This window comes from Haliaeetus albicilla, chromosome 6 (assembly GCF_947461875.1).
Source record: "Haliaeetus albicilla chromosome 6, bHalAlb1.1, whole genome shotgun sequence".
In the NCBI taxonomy this organism is placed as follows: Eukaryota; Metazoa; Chordata; class Aves; order Accipitriformes; family Accipitridae; genus Haliaeetus; species Haliaeetus albicilla.
Window position 1 is genome coordinate 3,151,808 of NC_091488.1, and position 20,795 is coordinate 3,172,602.

At 37.4% G+C, this 20,795-nt stretch overlaps 1 protein-coding gene across 1 annotated transcript in view; it reads left to right on the forward strand.

Annotated features, from left to right (window-relative positions):
* The window catches only part of PDK3 (pyruvate dehydrogenase kinase 3), a 58,923-nt gene that overhangs the window by 8,994 nt on the left and 29,134 nt on the right, over window positions 1–20,795 (forward strand). Inside the window, exons 2-3 of the mRNA XM_069784864.1 lie at window positions 13,246–13,387; window positions 19,218–19,289. Of these exons, the coding sequence (XP_069640965.1) occupies window positions 13,246–13,387; window positions 19,218–19,289 (214 nt within the window). The remainder of the gene's footprint in view (window positions 1–13,245; window positions 13,388–19,217; window positions 19,290–20,795) is intronic.

The following is a 20,795-nucleotide window of genomic DNA, read 5'->3' on the forward strand; positions in this document are numbered from 1 at the left end:
GCTGGGTTAGGGGCTGGATGCAGGAGAAAGAGAGAAAGCCTTCATCCTGTGCAAGTACTGTTCAGCAATAGCCAAAACACTGGTGTGTCATCAACACTTGGTCACAAATCCAAAGCACAGCACCTTGTGGGTTGCTGTGGGGAAAGCTGACTCCATCCCAGCCAGACTCAGTACACATTTATGAATAACACTTCGTATATACTCTTATGTTTCACTAGCAGTCATTGATCTTCACAGTACTGTTCTGTGGAGAGTGAGTAGTATTTATCTAGTTCCCCATGGCCCAAACCAATATAATCTGTAATAGAATTAGGTGTAGATTCAGGAATTGTTTTATCTAATTCCATAGTGACTACACTAAAGCAGCTCTTCTAGATGCCAGTTATCTTTACTATATATTAGTAGTTTTTAAAAGCCACCTTTTCCCCAAAATTGCTAAAGCTATTTTACAGGCTGTTACTTAGCCCTTTTAAAATATGTTTATGATTTTGTGTGTGTTCTTGGAGTCATTTAAATGTAATTTTTCTTCTTGGGATAGTAGGTCGAAAGGATGGATTAGAGCACTGAACTGCGACTGTGAAATACACAATTCTTTTTCTGATGCTTTGTGTGTAAGCAAGTAAGAGACTATTATTGACCCTTTTTTGCTCTGAATCTTTCTATGTAAATGTGACATTCTATCATACATGTTTCTTTGTCTTGTTAGTTAAATTATTTTCTTTGCCTGGGAAGAGGCTACTTTTGCTCTGTATGTATATACATAAAAAACCTGGCACATTAGTTTGTAGTCAGTGTAAAATAAGTAACACAGTATTATAAATACTTTAACCAACTTAATTCCTTAAAATAATACACTTGTGCAAATTTTCATCGATTTTTTCAGAATTGGGTTTAAGACTGTGTAAACAGAGAAAGAGGCAAAGTTAAAAAGTTACAAAACTGCTTTTTGCTAAAAAAAAAATAAAAATTACATTTTAACTGCTACATCCTTCTTTATTGCTTTTCTTAAAGATTTTATAGACTGGGTAAATACATTTGAACCCTGGTGACTAACAGTGGCATAGAGGAGTCCTCTAATCTTCTTTTTTGCAATGTGGTTTGTTAATCATCAGAAGCATTTTCTAGCAAGATGTTTAACAGTCTAATACATTTCACCTCACTGAGACTGAAGGGGAACTGGACCATATGGTATTTGCAGTATTTTTATGTAATTGGTATTAACTGTGTGAGTCTTTGTTCATAAATGTTAATTTTATTTATGCTGGAGATTTGGAATTTGGCATGTTGACAGGGACTAAAGGATAAAGCAGAGATTTGTATTCTGGAACAGTTAGGGGGAATTATGGAAGTCTTCCACAAAGGTTAGGGAGGAAGTTGTCAAAGCTGTGAGAGCTTAGGGAGAGTGTTAAAAATTTAAAAAATCTAATTGTAATCTTCAGTGTGAAATAGATCTTCACCTTTTATGGGCAGAAAAGGTGATTATAAGCTCAAAGGAGCAAAATTCAGTCTTTTCTGGTTAGTTTATTGTAACAGAATCTGATCAGAGAGCAACAAATAGGGAATAAAGTTTCTTTGGCTTGGTGTTTCAAGCCTCATCTACATTTAAAAAAAAAGTTTTAAATTTGTTTTAAGATTTTGAGTCTCACCAGAGCAAAACACTAAATTTGTTTTGTCGAGGATCTCCTTTCTGAAAGCAGTAGAGCCCTTTCGCAGTGTAGGCCAGGGCTGATGTGCTGCACAGTATGCCACCTCTTTCTGTTCTCAGACTCTTCCCTGCTTGGGTCTCAGGAGTGTTAGTGGAAGAGGAGCTGGTGTAGTTTGAAGAGCCACTTTTGTTTTTTAGAGGCTCTTTCCCTTGGTTAGGGAGGGAGCCTTTGGGTTGCATGGATCGCTCTAGGATCAGGAATCTGACCTGGGCCATGGTTTCTCCTAAGAACACTTTGGCTCTTTGCCTGCCATGTGCTGTGGGGAGTGCCTGTGATATGGGCAAGATGAAGCTTAGCTGCTAAAATGATTCATCTGACTTTCAGCCTACTTGCGAGTTGCCCCAAGGAAAGACAACCTTGGGCCTATGTGTCTAAAAAAACAATACAGCCTGTGGGTAATGGAGCGCTGCTGCATTAGACTTCATAGATCCTTTTGATTACTGTGTTTTCTCTTGGCAAATGCTTTAAAATATTCAAAAAGTTACTTCATTAGAATTCAGTGGTAAGCAGTTTAACATTAGTTTTAGGTCAGGGAAGCTTATTTTAAAAATTCATGCTTTTATTTTAATCTGGGCTACTCTGTATAATATGTGGTACTGGTTTACAGCTTTTACAAGTGGTTGCCTGATAATCAATTCCTCTTGAGAGACATACCTCTTCCCTTGAGTCTTTTCTATGAAGGGAAGGCTGTGGCTTTAAGAGTTAAAATTAATGGTTGCAGTTTGACTAAGACTTTGATAGATACGCAGTGTGTTGTGCATCTGTTAATTCCTTCTGTTTATCTGTTCCAGTTCAGTAGTAAGTTAAGCTGCTTTGCCAGCACAGTTGGTTTCATTTGGAGGACCGTTTACTGAAACAGGCTTACTTGAGTTCACAAGTTATATATTGTGATTTATTATATTATTATTACTACTATGTTATTTATTATTACATCAGTGTATAGCTAATTTAATAATAAATGTAGTGATTTTGTCCATGGTGAGCTGTCCAGTTGTGCTAATGACAGCTGTCTGACAGTTTGTCCTTAACCTGCATTTACATGAAAATGTGAACTGACTTTCTCTTGGCATTGGTGGTATTCATCTATACGGCTGTAATAACTAATACACATAAGACATAAACAAGCTGACTCTTCCAGAGATTTTGGAAATAAGTGGAGGTAAGTATATTTTTTCTGTATACAAATTGAAGAGTAGTTATATTTGCTTGATTTCACACTTAAATTAAAGTCTAGACCTTTGATTGTAAATGGGGTTTGGACTGGTCATTTAGACAACAGAACGTAGGCTAATGCATTCTCATTAGTGAATGGTATCCTGAAATTTTCCTTTGGAATAGAAAGTAAGTGCTGCAGTTGGCCTGGCAGTCAAAGAGTGCTTCAGTCTGTTGTTAGTTGAATTGCATAAATCAGAAATGGTTTATTAAGCTCAACTGTTTCTGTAGTTCAGCTCTGGTCATTTATCTGTATGCTGTCACATGATTGTTGGAAAGTTTAACTGGAAAGTCAACTAGCATGTGAGCTTGCTAGTTTGGATTGTACCTACTAATGAAATGGCACAGAGTGGAAATCAGTGCTCATACAGTGTTAACTAAGCTTTCATCTGTGAACATAAATAATTTAGACTGACAAGACTCAAGCACCTCTATCAGTGTGCTTTCCTTTAGACTGGAAAGGTGCAACTAGTAGTGGGAATTGGACTGAAGAACAGAAACAAGCTATGTGGGAAAGCTTACTTGCAGACTTAATTCCTCTGGCTTTAGCTGGTTTTCTGGCAGTAGCTGTTTAACAAAACTTAATTGTTCAGACTTCATAAAAGTGATATGTTATTTTTAGATCTTACTGAACTATAATAATTTTCCTGTCCTTAATTCTTCAAGTTTCATTTTTGAAACTTCAGAGTTACTCCAGTTTCTTTAGTGACATAGAATCAATCTCTTAATGCTGCTCATATGTGCCAAGTGAAAGCATGTCCTTGAACCAGGCTACTTTAATGAAAAAATTATAGGTGTTGGTGGAAGTAGCCTTAGAGAGCAGTGATGGAGCTTGGGCTGAAGCTTAGGTCTGAGATGTCTAAAACCAGGCTGAATACCTAAGGTTAGTCTGGGCCGGATTCTTAAATTTGGCCATCTGCTGGCTACCTGTGTTGGAACAGCTGTACAGGCTGTGGTTGCTATCCTGTAGCTCAACGTGGTAGGTTGGAAAAGGGAATCCAGTTTCAACCTGCAGCTTTCCCAAAGGCAGCCTGTGGTAGAGAGGGAGGGTCAGCAAGAGTCGGTGTCTCCAGTTATGTTGTGTGTGTTCTTTTTCCCTTTGCTTCGTCATCTTCATTGGGTTTTACAAAGCCCTGTCTTTTACCAAACAAACCAACCCTGTATGTGTTTTGTGGGATTGGTATTTTTAGTGGTTGGTGAGATAAATACCTAGAGAGTATGCTGAAAATGTCTTTATTTCTATTGGGGAATAGGAATGCTTTTGGAGTTGGGGTTGTTTTGATTTTGTGCTGGGCTTTTTTGTTTTGTCTTGTAGCCACATTTATTGGTGCTGTGCAAGCATGGTTTCTTTGCCTTTTAATGTATAGCTCATGCTCCAGAAATGGTGTATAATCAGTGGAATTCATCAAACCTTCTTTAGTTCTGTTTTCCTAGCTTCAGCAGCAAGTTATTAGTTTTAGCCTTTGCTCAGTCCACTCTGATGCCTTGATCTTCTTGTGTATTCATTTGAAGATTTCTCCATCCCTCTGCTTCACTTTTTTGTTTGTTTGTTTTGTTTGCCTGTACAGGAGCTAAAAAGTACTCTGGAAGCTCAAGAGAAGACAGTAGATATGATCACTCCTGCCTTCCTGTCTTCCTTCCATTAGTTTGCCCTAGATAAAAGCAATAGTAGTAGTTTCACAGGGAGAGGAGGCAAAAGGCTTCTGATCTTGTTTTTATGGACTCTGAATGGAGTCCCTCCTCTCAGACATACAACAGGTGGGACTTACCTGCTTTTGAGTGTTAAAGTAGTGTGGTATCTACTGTCTCAGCTTGGTGTTAGATACGTAGTTAATGGAGAGAACTAGACCTCTGGGTGTGGTGAAAAGACTAATAAGAGCACTTAGTTTCTTCTTTTCCTGTCTCCTCTGACAGATAAGTGTTAATACTCAGAAACTACTGATGCTTTTTTGATGTGACCCTGACAGTCCAGTACCTGCTAGGGATGTGGCAGCCATATTAGGTTTTCAAAGCAGGTGACTTTGATCATCAGCTGTGAAGGACTACTACTGTAGTCTCTTCTCAAATGGGTATTTAATGAATGTGGGAATCTGGCAGCTGAACTGAGAGCATTTGATAATGTTCTGGAGGAACTGGAGTTCATGGTATCCTGCTGAGTTTCTGCCCTCTTCTGCAGCAAAATCAAGGTTTGTGTACAGCCTTCTGTATGGAACTAATCCTTTTGTAATCTGAATCTTGGACAGCGTAGTATTGCACTGGCAATTTGTAGCATTTGCCAGAATTGAATCAGGGTCTGCTGCATGTATGTGAATTGCTTCTACATTGTTTGTGCCTCTTGTGGCAGGACGCAGAACAAAAGTTTTCTTTAGGTCTAGCTTTGCAACAGAGGTCTAATTCCATCACTGCAATGGAAGGAACTGAAAAGATACTGATTCAGAGGGAGCACTGTGATAAATGTTCATTCCTTCCAATTGAAAAATACTTTTTTTTCCTCCCCAATGTGCTATGGGCATATGATCCCTAGAGCCTGAGTGGGCCTTGTTATCAATGTTACATTTGTTTTCCATTTCTTAGCACTATGGGGTAAAAGGTGAAAGAGAAAAACAGGGAAAAGAGGAGTAAATGTTCAGACAAGAGTTGAATCCCAGAGTGGGGAAAATAGATTAGTAGAGAGAACTGTCTGGAGGTAGGTCTCTGCTTCCTGAATTTCCTTTGGATTCAAGGTCCACCAGTGATAATACTGATATGTAACCCTGAAACATCCCACTTTTAATCTTTTCCCATCTGATGGCGTATACATTTAGAAGACCTAATGTGTTCAAGCCTGCTTTTGTGACCTGTGTTACCTTGAACCTTCTGGATCATGTTTTATTTATGTTTTCTTACCTTTTCCCCCCGCTGATACCTGTCTAATTGAATAAATGGCATGATTTATTTTTGGTGGAAAAAAAACCTTTTCACATCTAAGAAAATTTATTTTAATATTAAATGCCACCTTCTGGGTGAACTTTTTATGAAGTCTTAATGTCTTACTGTCTTATTTAAATAAGTTTACCTATCTTCTCAACTTAAACTTGAGCAAGAACAGTCAAATCAGTTCTTAGGTGTGTCATACTTCACTGCATAAGCAAATCCACTATCATTTAGAGACACTGTCTCTCGTGGATGGTCACCATTCCAAATGCAGCAATGTTTGTGTAGGTATCATTCCCACTGTGTTGTTAAAAACCCTGGCTTGTTTCTGTCATGTGTAAGACTGTTATAGGGAAGGTGGTTGTCCATAGAACATTCTTCACTGACCTTAGTTTGATGTAAAGTCCAGGAGATCACTGCTTAGATCCGTGTTCGACTAATGTATCTTCTCATTTTGTGTATGTTGAAGGGTGTATCTGTTGTCAGTATGTTACACTGACTTGTACTTGAACAGAAGTCTCAAGATTGGCATCACAATCTCTCTTTGGTGCTAGTTTTGAAGATTTGATGGTGGCAGAGAGGAAGCCATGAATATCCTTTTCTATGTGACTATTGTATAGGGTGACCGACTAGCCCAGACAGGTAAGATTGTTCAGAAGATTGAAGATGGTAGAGCATTTATTAAACAACTGCCTTTTTTTTTAAACCTTTTTAAAGACCTGCTGTGGTGACACTTGACATTTCTTTCAGTTTTTGCGCTAGGTATGCATGCAGTAGTAATCATTTGAAATAATTTGAAGATTACTTCTTTCACAAATATCTTGCTTTTTATTGCCATTTTTCTGTCAAAGTAACTTCTATTGTATAACTTAATTTATGCAATCCGTGCTGCATTTTTACTAACTCTGACTTCTTTCAGAGTTCTCCCTTTTTGCTTGTTTCTCTCCCTGTGTGAAATTGCTCTGCTTTCTTTTTGCAGGTGATTGAGATATGTGGTGATGACTTTCTTCCTCTTGGGTCATGAGAGAATTAGGGCTACAAAGAATGTTAGGCAGTGTTTGGTCTAATCTCCAGTTCAGAGACTGAATCAACTAGCTTGATGTGATTTGGGGCAGGTGTCTAACTTCACAAGTACAAGAGATGGCAAAAAGACAGAGCAGGTTGCTGTCTTTTACAGTGTTTTACCGTCAGGAAGTTTCTGTCAAATGATGACTTGAGTCTTCTGCAGTTTGAGTCTAATGCTTGTTTGGTCCTTGATGAACTAGGTTACTGCTGCCTCTTCTGTAGTGAACTGTAAGGCTTTGAAGAGTGCTGCTGTATTGTTTATCTGTTTCTTCTTAGGTAAATCCAGTCAGTTTCATTCATTCCTTTGTCACCGCCTGTTTTACTGTTGTGGTCATCTGGATTTCTGCTTGGTCCATCTACCCTTTTAGAAGATGCTCAGAAACTGATGTAATTTACCAGTGTTGAGTGGAGTGTGTTCTCTTACATGTGCTTTTCCTTCATCCTCTTTGGTCAAATTCTGGGTTGAGTTATAAGCACTGTAGGTATGATCTGGGAGTTTCTTATCAGCTTGGAAGTATAACTTTCATCAAGAAGAGTAAAAATCTAAAGATAATCTAGCATCTTGACCCTGAATTAAAATCTAGTCCCTTAGAAGACAGAATTACTTCATAGGGTTATTTTCTACCATGCAGAGTGTACAGGGCTGCTTTGTTCCCTGCAGCAGAGTAGATCTATAGCAAAGCGGTAGTATGCTGTATGGTTTGTTCTTTATGTTGCCTTAATGTGGTACTCCTCACTGAAGGAAACCCATTTCAGAATTCTTCCACTTAAAGCAAGAAACCTGAATCATTGTTCAATTGAAATCAAGTATTGCTGTATTACAGATACTGGGAAATAAAAGTTGATGATGTGTATAAAATTCTGAACCCCGTATATCATATGATGTCTTACTTTGCTTTCTTCTTGGCTTTGTGGATAAGAAGTGTTTCACTTTGAGTCTTCTAGTATTTCCATTTTCTGTTTGTTTTTTTTAAAGCATGCTTTTAGAGATCTATTTCCTTTGTGTGTTTCTGTGTATATAAGTGTGTATGTATGAAATAAAATGGATGCTGTCCACTAAAATGTCCTTTTTTTTGTCTGTTCTGCCTGCATTAAACATTGATTATCAAGTTGACAGGAGTTTTAATGAAGTATAATTCAATTCTAGAGATAACTTGCATATTAATGAAAGGGTCAAATTTGCAATATCGGTAATATATCTGTCCATTCTTCACGAGGTTGTTAAAGCAGAATACTGCTTAATTCTTCTGTGGAACTCTTGTGACAAAAATCAGTGCAGAACTTGTGAAAACTGAAATAATTGCATTTCTGATGTACTGTTCTGAAAGGGTTTTCTTTTCCTAATGCCGAATCTTAGGTGTCGCTTAGGTACAGCTTATGTACCTCAGAAATGGTATTTAAAATCTTTAACAACTCAGCTGTTTGACATGAGAACAGTTATTATTTGCATACCTCCAGAAGTAGGGGGTTTTTCCCTTTATTTTTATTTTTTCCATTAACATGTTCAGGACTAGCTAAACTGTGCAATGAATTTCTGTTGGCTTTTGAAAGGATCTGAAGACTTGGACTGTTTCTCTGTGTTCTCACAGGTAGCAAGATATTGGAGGGTAATCTGTTACACAGCTTACTGAAACATTTCCAATAGATACGTAGCTAGAAACAGTCAATTCAAGAAACAGGATTCAGACTTTTTAGTAAGCTGTAGAGGGTCCAAGGCTTCCAGGTGCTGTGGTTTCTTGGGCATTCTCTCCTTTCTAGTATTTCTAATCTTTCATACATGGCTTTGGGAACTGCAAACTCTTGCTTGAGTTGATGTTTCTTTCATGGATATAGTGTAGCATGTGGGCAGATCCACAAATGAGGTGCTGATATTGGAAACCTATGCAGCTGCCAGTTTAAGGAAATAATTTTTTTAGCTGTTTTTCTTGAAATGAAAATCTTCCCTAACTTCTGACTTGCAGACAATTTTCAGTATCTTGAAATCTCACTCCAAAACTTTTAATCTGCTTTAAAATAGTTTTAAAACCCAAACAAAATGCTTTAAAATCTTCTAAAATGCTTTGAGTATTTAAGTATTAAAAGCACAAGTTGAAGTAACAAATGAGCACAACAAAAAGTTGTTAGAAGTGCTTGAAATCTAAATTAAAGTATTTCACAGCTAAGCAGAAGTATATTGTATATCATTACTGAGTCTGTAGAAAGAAACTGCTATGCTACCTCAGCAGATCAGTCTTCACTTAAAGAAAATGAATATATATTTGTATTGAAACACTATTTAGGATGAAATGTTAACCTAGCCTTTATTCAAAGTCGTCAGGAATATAAAAGTTGCACTGAAATCCTTAGTTATAAAAGGTGTAATATTTTAATGGAAGCACATCCAATGTTCAGAGAAAGTTGAATCTAAAACTTTGAAAAAGTCTTTGGTGGTGGGTTAGCTGTTTTTAATTTGAACATACTCATTTTACTTCAAAAAAAGTAGATGGAAAGCACTAGTAAAGAAGGCAAGACAAAAAAGAACCCTTAATAATCACTAATAGTTAAATAATGAGTAGTGGAGTAGAAGTGAAGGCAAAGGCCTTGCTGTAGGTTTAATATCAGGGTGGGAATGCTGTATGGATAATTTTATTAGGAACTTCTCTGTCCCTAGCAGTGTAGTTTCTGTTTTGTTGTTAGTTGAACAGTGAGGTCCCACTTCCCCGCCTTGGAGCTCAGAGTTTGTTGCTGGCCATTGACAGCAGGATGGCTGTTCTGAGGTGGACCCGCAGCTTTTTCTTTATTCTTAAGTCTTAAATGCTTTTCCTGTTTATATCCTGTCTCTGGTACAGTATTTAACCAGTAGTTGCACTGATGTCTGTAGGACTACTCAAGACAGTAAAATTACAAATAAAATATGTATGTGAAGCTTTTTCTTTATGCCAGTGATCCTCACATCTTCTTACCAGACTCTTCTGCAGTATTCCTACAGTTGATTCAGTGACTTATAGGTGAAAATTCATGACTACTCAGAGTTAAAAATGAATGCTAATTTCATATAATTTAAGATGGCATAAAGCTGTATTTGCAGTGCATTGCTTCAAGTATAAAAGCAGTGGGCCTTCTATTAGTAATTCATAACAAAAACTGTACTCCTAGTATATTATAATGCCATGCTAGCGTTATACTTCCATGTCATTACATTCTGCCTTGAAGTCTGCTGCTACTGTTGGGCTTCAGTGCACCATAATTAATCAACTCTCTGACACAACACCCCCTGTTTTTGGAAATTAAGCTAAATACAATCCTTGATGCCTAGTGCAGCGTAGTCTGCACTAGGGCATACTGCATTCTTTCTTCCATTTGAATTCATGCAAAGGTAAGCAGGTTGTTGTTTTATACATATGTATTACTGAGTAACTGCTTGGGGGCTGCAGTGTAAATCAAGGAGAGATTATTCACAAGTTTCACTTTCACTTTAACCATGGGAGAGACTTCAAATTCTCTTGAACTGAAACTGATGGATTTAAACTGGCTTTAGCCTACGGTGCTTAAGACAAAAGCCTGATTCTGGGAATGTATATTGACCCAGCTGGAGTGATAACAAAATCAAGAAAGAATGCTGTATATTTTGAAAAAAAAGTAACAAATAAAGCCAACCTATAAAAAAACCTATACCTGACTATAGGCTAAACCTGCAAAGGTGGTGTTACAGCTTACTAGAATGCTGTTTCTGGAAAGATCTTTAGAACTTAGACTTACTTGTGTATGATAAATTATAGTCAGAAAATACCTAACTTAAAGACTCAGGTTTTATTTTTTGTAATTAGTAGGATGTTCCTCATTTTGATGAATGTAGTTGCATGGGCATTGCTGTGACGAAGAGCAGCCACGGAGCAACTGTTAGGACACAGTATGCTTTTTGCTTCAAAAGCTGGAGGACATCTAATCATTGCTCATTCTAGTGAATAGCCATCCTTTCCTCCCGTGTGTGCGCTGTTTCGCAAGCAGAAAACTGACCTTATTCTAGAAGCTGAAGCAACTCTGTGGAGGCTCAGATAAATTGGATGCAGCTAAGCAGCTGATACTCTGACTGCGTGCCCCAAACCAAAAAGATATACTGAAGTTATGGTGAAGCAAGCCTTCAAGTTAGCAGGCTTGGAACAGAACTTCTTTTCCTTTTCCTGCACTGAGCATGCAAAGGGACCCGAAAGGGCTCCGTACCTAAAACGTAGCTGTACGTTAGAGCAAGGCAACTCCTTAAAAAGAGACAGTTTAGAACTGCTGGGGTGAGACAGGTTAGAGATGTGCCCTTGCTCGTGGGACGAGAGGAGGTGGGTCTCTTCTGCCAGTCCTGCCTTCCAGTCTAGCAGCTTTTGTTGTCTGTCTTGCACAAACCCAGGGACTGTGTCCGTGAAGGGCCCCCGTGCCCTTTCCCAGGCTCCCGCAGGCTGTGCGTCAACATTTCCTCATTGTCTGCACTGTTACTCATCCCTTTTGCTTATTATTGCCTAGAAAATATCTAAACTTGCTCTCAGTCACTCTTGGGAAGAAGCAGTCATCGCCTTGGTTCCTGAGGGTTTTTCCAGCCCAGAAGGTGTATGGTGAGCTAGTCAGAGTCTTTCCTGCTGTCCAGCCACAGTCTTCCTAAAGAACTACTATACACAATGACTTGTGAACAAACAAGTGTCTATCCTCTATTGTAGGTGAATTGGTATCTAACTTAATTGAAGGGTTGAACTCTGAAATCATTACTGTGCTTCACAGAAAACAATAATGTTATGTCTTGTTTCCTCTGTCTAATTTTGACAGGATGTGTGTATTTGTAATTGAAGATGTGAAAATGCAAGTAAGTAAAACAGGTCCAAATATTTGTTGGAAGAACAATAATAGAATTGCTGACACCAATAGAATTTAATGATCCACTGGTTGATGATACCTAAATGAGCAAGAAAAAAGGGAAACCCTAATCCTTCCTGCATATTTCCCCAAGCCTGTGTTACAGTTTGGGAACTAATCCATCAATGCATGTTACCTATGCAAAGAAGGTGAAAACTCTGCTGTTCAGCTGATTATAATGGGACTGTCTTAAAAAGTATCACCTTGATTGTGCTGGTTACTTTGTACTTGAGTCTTTCAAACTGCAAATCTCAGTGATTGTGTGCCTAGCAGTGCTTTTAACGCTTTCTGGTTTGCTTGAACATAATTTATAGCGCTTGTATTATGCCTTCCCTCACAAATTTTGCAGGCGGTTGTACTGGTTATCGTCACAAAAGACATTTGCTGTCTTTCTAGACAAAAGCAGAATACTGACTGTTCATTACAAGTAAAACATGGATTTTTTTTTTATTATTTTAATTTACCTGGACTCTTTAGAAATTAGTTATGGTGGGGAGTTCCCCCATTTGTGAAATGCTGTAAATACCAAAAAGTATGTCAAGTCAGGTCTGATCTTCCATCTGAATTACTTGCGCAAGAGTCTTAACATCTTAAACTTTCAAATATTTGTAGTTAAAGTTTTATAGGTATCTCCAGTAACTAGTTTAGCTTAATGCTATTGGTCATATCAGTCTTCTGGTTCGTATAGGGTGGCTCCAGAGAATTATCACTGTTGCCAACTAGGTCCGCAGCAAAGCATTGTTATTTTGCTGGATCCCTTTTATTTGCTTGCTGACTGTTTTATGTTTTATCCATACTGTGCTGGATAAAACTCTATTTTAAAAGTGAAAGTCCAAGATAATCTCAGCTGCAGCTTTTCCAAATGGCATTGTGGTGATGAGCACTGCACTTTCCTACCAGGTAGCTAGTGAGCATCTTGAAGGCTAGTCCTAGGAGGGATGATGACCTTTGGCTGGTCTTTCCAGGTGCTGCTGAAATGTTTAAGTACTTAGTAGGTTTGAAGACCTTGTGACATGAAACATCAGCCAGCTGTTGCCATTCTTTTTTGTCCCTTTGTTTTCACTCCTTACCCTCTGTTACGTGTGCAGCATGTACTTTTTAAAAGCTCACTTTAGTAGAAAAGTCATACTGATAAAAGCTAGTATTTTGGGGTCTTATTTCGAGCTAATATCAAGTCTTTGGTATTCGATGATTTTTATTTACAGGATAAGAGATTTTTATTTATAGGAGAGAGGATGAGATTATGTGAAATTAGGAAGAATGTCAGAAAAAAGGAGTTAAGCTCTAGGAAGATAAAAGTATATAATATGTATCTTGGGAGTGAGAAGGAAGTGAAGGTGGGTACTGAAAGAAATTATTTTTAAACTGTTTTTATTTCCACGAGTGGATTTTTTTTGTTTATTTTCTAGCACTGGGAAGTCTAAAATTTGATCTGCTGTAACAGACATCTGTGTTTTTTCCTTCCTTCTAACAGGTCGTGACAATGCATGTGAGAAGACTTCCTATATGTTTCTGCGGAAAGAACTTCCTGTGCGACTAGCTAACACAATGAGAGAAGTCAATTTGTTGCCTGATAACTTACTTAACCGGCCTTCAGTTGGGCTAGTACAGAGTTGGTAAGTTTAAAAATATTGGATTGAAAAATAAGTGTAAAACACTGTATTTGTTGCTTTACTTGCAACTCAGCTTGAATTGTCTTGAACTGAAGTCTGTTTTCTGCCTTGAATTGTTTATAATGCATGTTTCTTGTCAAATGAAGTTTCATTTTCTTCTGTCTCATATTAAGTAAATACTCTAATATGGATCTTGGAGATAAGAATTTGTTAGTCTTCTAAGTTAGTAAAAGCATACTGTTGTCTCCCAGATAATTAGAATTGGTCAATAACTTCTAAGAGCAAGCTTTTAAAATATTCCTTACTGTATTGCACACATGAGTTCTTGAAATAGCTGTTCTTTCACTGTATTCTTCCTTTGTCAAAAATATGGAAAGAAAATTTAAACCATCTGTTCTTTTTATTCCTATATCTTTAAAATCATAACCTGGTATTCAGTGGAAGTTACAGAACAGGTCAGAAATCTGGTGTTGTCCAGTAAGTAACATTCTCCATTGTAATAACTAGTGTAAATCCGAAGTGCTTCAAAGTCCTGTCATCTTTTCCACATTAATTATTTCTAGCCTACTTACATGTTTAGTGAGATTTGGAGATTACTGCCTTGTATGTATTAAGCTCTAAAAAATTTTTGTTCGTGGGGTATTTATTGTCTCTCTATCTGCAAATACTTGACACAAAGAATTGATGTAAAAATATCTTTGCAGTATACAACAGACTTCCCTTTGTGAGTAACAGCTTGTCTAACTAAACAGCGACTAACGTTGTAGGCTTCTGTTAAGTTCAGTCATAGCCCTTGAGCCAAGAAAATTCCACGTTGACTGTACACTGACTGCTGGGTTTGGTCTCATATTTGTCAAGCTTCAGATTTGGAAAATATAAATTAGGGTATGTGATGCTGCGTACTTTGGTTTAAATATGTTTGTTTCTGAAAGGTAACACTAGCTGTCTTGATGACCATTTCAAACATAGTGATTAAGTGCTTCAAATAAATGTAAATGCCGTGGAGCCACCCAGTAACAATCACTTTGTGGTTAAGTGCCAGCTTGTAAGGTTTAAAGGCTTGTATCATGTCTGATGTTACTGGAAGCTGTTATGCCAAATACGAAAGAGTGGATAATATGCAAGCCTTTTAGGCTTTTCTAATCTAGATGACTCGTGAAGCTGTCTTTAGTGAAAAGTAGACAGATAGGTGAATGAAGCAGCTCTACATAATTCTTTTAGTCCAAATACATGTTCTGTGGCATATGCTTCTGCCCTGCAAATACAGAGTTGAGCAACATCTGGATCACTTCTGGCAAAGGAACTGAATGGGTGTTTAGAGTGGATGCCCACTTCAGAATTTTTTCTTAGAGGTTTGAGGACTCATGGGATGACTTTTATGACTGCAATAGATACTACTGATTTGAGAGGGGAAAAAAAAAATCACTCTCAAGTGTCTTAGAATATATAGTGACTGTAAGACACTTGTCCGAGTCATGTATTTTATATGATCATGTGATTTGCACTATCACACCTATAGACTGATAGCTTTCTGTTAAATGTGCCAAAATATCAGACTGTACTGTGATGAAGTTCACGTGGACATCCAACCCAGAGATGGAAGTGTGAAATCAAAACGTTTGTTGTAGTGTTCTTCTAACTTTGATTCTCAGTTAACTAACAGGTTTTGTGGCAAGGAATATCTTCACTGCGATTACGCAAGAATATTTTTGTGATCTTAAGTCAGAAGTAACAAAAGTAACTGTAGCATGTTGTTTTTCTGATTATAGATACGGACTTTGAAAAGTTTATTTCTTATATTTCTGTTTAGAGGTTTTTATTGCTTGTTTAAACATTTACCTGTAGATCATAAGTCCTAGTGATACACTGGTGCTAAACCTTGGGCAAAATTTACTGTATCAGTAAAAGACCAAAACAGAACAGTTTTATTAACTTCAGTGGGAATGACCTTGAGTATTACGCAGCTATGCTGATAGCAGGTTTTGAAGCATAGTTATAAATCTGAAGTTTAGGCATATCTAGAAAGAGATTCCTGAATTTTATGCAGTAGAATAAATATAAATTTAGCTATTCAGCTGTTTTGTGAACTTGTAAAATGAAGAAACCTCTTCTTGATGCACTTGTTTGATACTTCAAGAAGGAATTTTTTTCAGATCAGATTTCATGCTCCTTTATTTTTACTATGCCATAGGTTGAGGAAACTTGACAATTTATTAACATGCAAACAAAAAATCTGACATACATTTGCCACAAGTGAGCAAAGATGTAATTCAATGCATTAGTCACCTTAATCTGTTTATTTGCTAATTGTCAGTAATTTATGTAGCCACCAGCATATTTGATTTAATTACGCTACCACTGTGCACTACAAGCCTATGTTTTTATGTGCTTTTGGTGAGACTCCAGATTAGCTGGAGCTTTAAAATTTGAGTTCCCAGTCTATTCCTTAATGTCAGCATGCCAAAAAATACAAAAAAGCTCCTAATCTTTAAAGTAGGTTTTATTAAACTTTTAAATTAGATTAAGGTGGCTCTGTAAACAGCTGGAACTTAGGTTTGGTGGAGTAAGAAAACAAATTAACCCTGCCTACTGTATAGCATGGATCCTTTCCCGTCAGCCCTCTGTCCAGCCAGGCAGTGATGTTCTGTATTGCACAAATTTCCTAGTCCCTTAAGGTCCCTGGGAAAGCAACCTCATCTTGTCACTACTGAGAATATGCTCCCTGCTGCAGGCAAGCGCTGTTCTCTTCTCGGTTCTCTAATCCATCTTTATGGTCATGCTGTAGGCATTTTGCTTGCCATACCACGCTCCTTGACTGCACCGTACTGCCTAACAGATTTTACAACTGATTGCTTGATTGCTCTCAGGAAAGGTGCATTTTTTTTTCCTCCTTCTTTTCCGTGTTCCTTAGTCTGATGCGTGCAGCAATGAGGATAGGCAAGACAGCTGTCCTTCCTTTGTGCTATTCAGCTGTGCTTTTCTGAATAGAGCTGGCATTACCCACAAAGTCAACTATGAACAAAAAAAGCGTTGCATTTCAGTCTGTGCAGGTAAAACATTACCTCTGTCCCAGTTCGAGTTTGTAAGTTAGTTTATGTGTATGTTTTGCATGGTGTAGCAAGGGAAGGAATAAATTGAATCAAAATAACAACACAGTTAATATGTTCTAGCTGTGAACTCCAATGATTCCAAATAACAGACAGATCAACAGCCAGCATGCTAGGGATCAGCAACTTATTTTCAGTTTTTCAAAATTAATGGGCAACTTCCTAGTTCCAAAGAAGTGGGCCTTTTTTAGGCCAGCTTTAAGAGGGCATTCTAGCTAAAGTGCACTGCAGGTAGGATATTGAACACATGGCAGAATTACATAATAAAGGATACCATTAATTTGATGTGATGAGGGAAAATGGTTACAATAAAACCTTGTAATGGATGAGGTCAGAGCTTGTAAAGTATCTAAAGTGAGTGTGAGGTTTGCACAATATGCTACTCAGTCATAGCTAAAATTCACATTTTGATTAACCCTCACCAAATTTGTCATCTTTAGTGCTTTTGTCTGGAAAAGGCTATAAATTTCCATTTATCTCCTTGGAAAGAGCCATTAGAGAAATCAGTACAGTTTGGGGATTAATAATTGTTTTTTGTCTATTTTTTGCGTTCAGACTATGCTAACAAGATTGTGTTACCATGGAGATATGTTTTATCTTTTCAGTGCTTTAGTGTTAGTGAGATTCTAAGGGAAAATCTTAGTGAAATACACCTAGGGAAAAAGCAAATCTTAGTGAAATACACCTAGGGAAAAAGCAAAGGTATTTTGCATGAATTAAAAAAGAAAAGAAAATCTGGAGTTGACATTATGGGCATTTACAGTGATTTCATGTGTGAAATGTGCCATTCCAGAATTATTACATTTGACAGACTAACACGAATTCAATCTACCTGGCAGTAATTAACAAAAGAACAAGGCTAAAGGGTGCTTGAAACCAAAGAGTTTGCCCAACGAATTGTACTCTATTGTGACAAAAAAGTAAACACAGGAAAGACAACAGATTTGAAGGGCATAGGCTTTGATTTCTGCTTTTGATGACTCACCAAAGATAGCAAAATATAATTGACATTCTCTTTTTTTCATCTGTGGGGGTTTTTTTTGTAGATTTGTCCTGTACAGTTGTATTCATTTACTAATAGAATAGCAAGTCATCTGTTATTCTGGTACTTTTCTCCTTTATTCTAGCTGGCTGGTAATTGTGTGTGAAGTGTGTTTGAAACACCACAAGGTCTTGCGTTTCAGTGCTTGATAAATCCTGTAGTTACCACCATCATTTATCCATATCTGCACTCACAGTTCAAATGAAAAGAAAATTCAAGGAAATAGATTAATTTTATGAAAGGGGAATGACCTTTTTTACACACAGAGCTATTACAGGAGTGAGCTGCATTGCTGGCTGCTCACTTGTTAGGCAGATTGTGGTGGTGGTGAAGACAATGTTGTGAATTATTTATTACAGCTAACCAGAGTTATAAATTTCCTTTTAAACAAGCTTTTACTTTATTTCTTTAATTTTGAACTGTTTGGGAGGGAGCAGGGGGGATGAATTTTGTGTAAAAGCTGGAAATTACAACTGGATAAAAGAAAAATGTACAGCATTTGCATCTCTGAGTTTATTTAGAGACTTGGGATAATATACAGGGTATTACAACATCCCAGGTTGGGTGACGTATAGTGGTAGGCATTGGGCAGTGTGTTAGGTTTGTTTGATGTAAGATTACTTTTTTCTAGCTTTATTTAGTCAAGGGATTGGAAGAAGTAGTAAAAGTGAGGGAAGAAATTTGAGTAGTAGAACTCTAGTAGAACTGTTGATCCTTCAGCACAGGAGTAGCAATGTTTGATTATTCCAGAGTATGAATCTCAATACAGCATAGCAGTAATGGTAGACAGCAAATCAAATCCACACAGCACAAAAATCAGGTATCGGCTGCCTTCAGTACCAGAAATACTCATTGCTGTTTTAGCCTCAGCATCAGCAGAGGGTTGCTGATGTTTGTTTGAGATTTCTGGTAGGAGGTCTGTAGTAAAAAGCACCTGCTGTGTTGCTTCTGAAGTGTGGTGGTTGTCCTGGATCTTCAGAAACAGGAGTTGCATAATATTATATGATGACAAGTGGGGGTGAGCAGCTTTCTAATAACCTCTTCTGACTGACTTTGCCACAAGAGAAGCTGTCGCTTCTTTCATGACACAGATTTACTGAAGCATCTTTCATATGGGAAGAAGCCGAGAATCTCCTTAGAGATATTCAGCAAGCTGTCTGGACTGTTCAGCCTGAAGAAAAGGCTTGGGTGGGCGGGGGTACAACATGAGGAGATGTGGGAGTGTGTGAAGGTGCGTACTCTTCTGGAGTACTGTGGTGGGACCAGCTTGGTGTGGTCTTGTTAGCATGGCTTTTGGGGAGTGTTCCCTGGAGCTTTATTTTGGAAGGAATTTTGGATCGCTCTGAGGAATGTGGGAGCAGACTAACATCTGTACAAAGTGGATGACCAGGAAATCAAGATCCAGGGATGAACGAAGTTACATGAAATTACAGACCTGCTTGATTTATATAGCAGTTTTCCTGAATTGTGGACTGTAGGGTCGTAACCAATACTTTTAAACTCAACATATTTGCTTGCTTTCTGTTTGTTGCAGAATCCCACTTTATTTTAGCCTTTGCAGAGAACTGTGTACTATGCTTCCATTGTTTCAGATGAGGTTGTAGTCTTAAGATTAAAAAAAAATTCAAAAGTAATCTAGGTTTAAGTATTTTAACTCCTCCTTTATCATTTTTGCTTATTTCAGGTACATGCAGAGTTTCCTTGAGCTTTTAGAATATGAAAATAAAAGTCCGGAGGATCCGCATGTTCTGGATGAGTGAGTAATTTGTTCTCTTGTGATGGTTCATTTTAAAATCATCTGTCTCAAAAAACCAAGTGTTTTTGTACTATAGGGTAACAGTGATCTTATTTGTAAGGTAGAATTTGTGCAGCAAAGGCCAAAATTGTAAGCTGGAGCAGAATACAGGTATCCAAGTGCTTTTGAACAATATATTCTGCATTTATACAGTCTGATAGTTTAAGAAATGGCATGAAATGCTTCCTCCAAGGCTATATCGAGAAGACAACATGCCTGTGAGAATATACTTGTGTATCAAACACTTGTGATTAAAATGTCATTTTAGTATACATTGAGCTTAGTCCTGTGTTGTATATAATGTGTATTAATTTATTAATTTACTAATTTATTAAATAATTAATACTTTGAATATTTTGAAAACTTTCACTGTGTCAGTCATTGTTTTTATCTAAAGCTTTTTTAATGGACTTCAATTATTGGTGTTCACCTACCTCATCGAATATTATGTTTTGAAAAGAAAGGAAAGCTTAGCCAAAGTTCTTTATCAACAAAATCATATTAACGTTGACATTACAATGTTTCCTTGAAATCTGTATGCATGAAACAGGAAAAAAAACCCCACATGTGAGAACAACAGGTTCGACACGTGTCAGACTTAAAACCAAACCAAAACACCCCCCAGCACTAAGGTCTGTGGTTATCCTGTACTGTATAGCAGTCAACTTTGTTTCAGGAGATTCCTTCTTGCAGGTTTTTTGTTCCATTGATTGGTTTTCTTAGGGTAGCTTGTCTTTTAAACTTGAATTTCTTTTTAAGCTCTGGAAATCTTGCCCGAGCAAGTATTGCTTTATAGGAAGTGTTTCATAAAACATCTTGCAGTCCAACAAATGCTCTGTTTGTGCAAGATGTGGCCTGTGCAAAAATGGTGTTTTGTCTTCAGTTAGTTTCAGATACATTAACTGCTATGTTAGGTTAAATAAGGGTTTTATTAGGTAATGCCTTCTAGATGTTATGCTCTTTTGGTTTTGAGCATGTTATCTGAGGTCTTTACACTTTATTTTTTAAGTATCAAGCAGTACGTGGCAGGAGAAACTGAAGTGCATGACTACCAAATTCCCTGTGTGGCAGAACTGTAGAAGAAGCCGTAAGGGTTACTGAGTGAGTGAATTGTAGTGCTATTGAAAGTAACTATTTTCTCAGTGCGAGTCCTAAGCTGGAATGCTGTATTCAGTTCTGGGTACTACCTATTAAGAAATTAAAACACACGCGGACAGTATTGATGTGAAAGGAAAGAATTAGAGACTTGGATAGTTCTACCTCTGAATAATGTTGAAGGCGTTTGTTTAGACTGGCAAAAAAGAGATTGAAGTGTGAGACGCTGGAAGTCTGAGTGTGCCAAAAAAAAAGTCACTGTAATAAAGGATGGTTGGTTCCTTTAAGTGAAGAAGTGGAGAATTTAAAAATGGCTGATTTTTTTATTGAAGTTGAGACTGTACACATGGCAAAAAGTACAAATTCTAATAT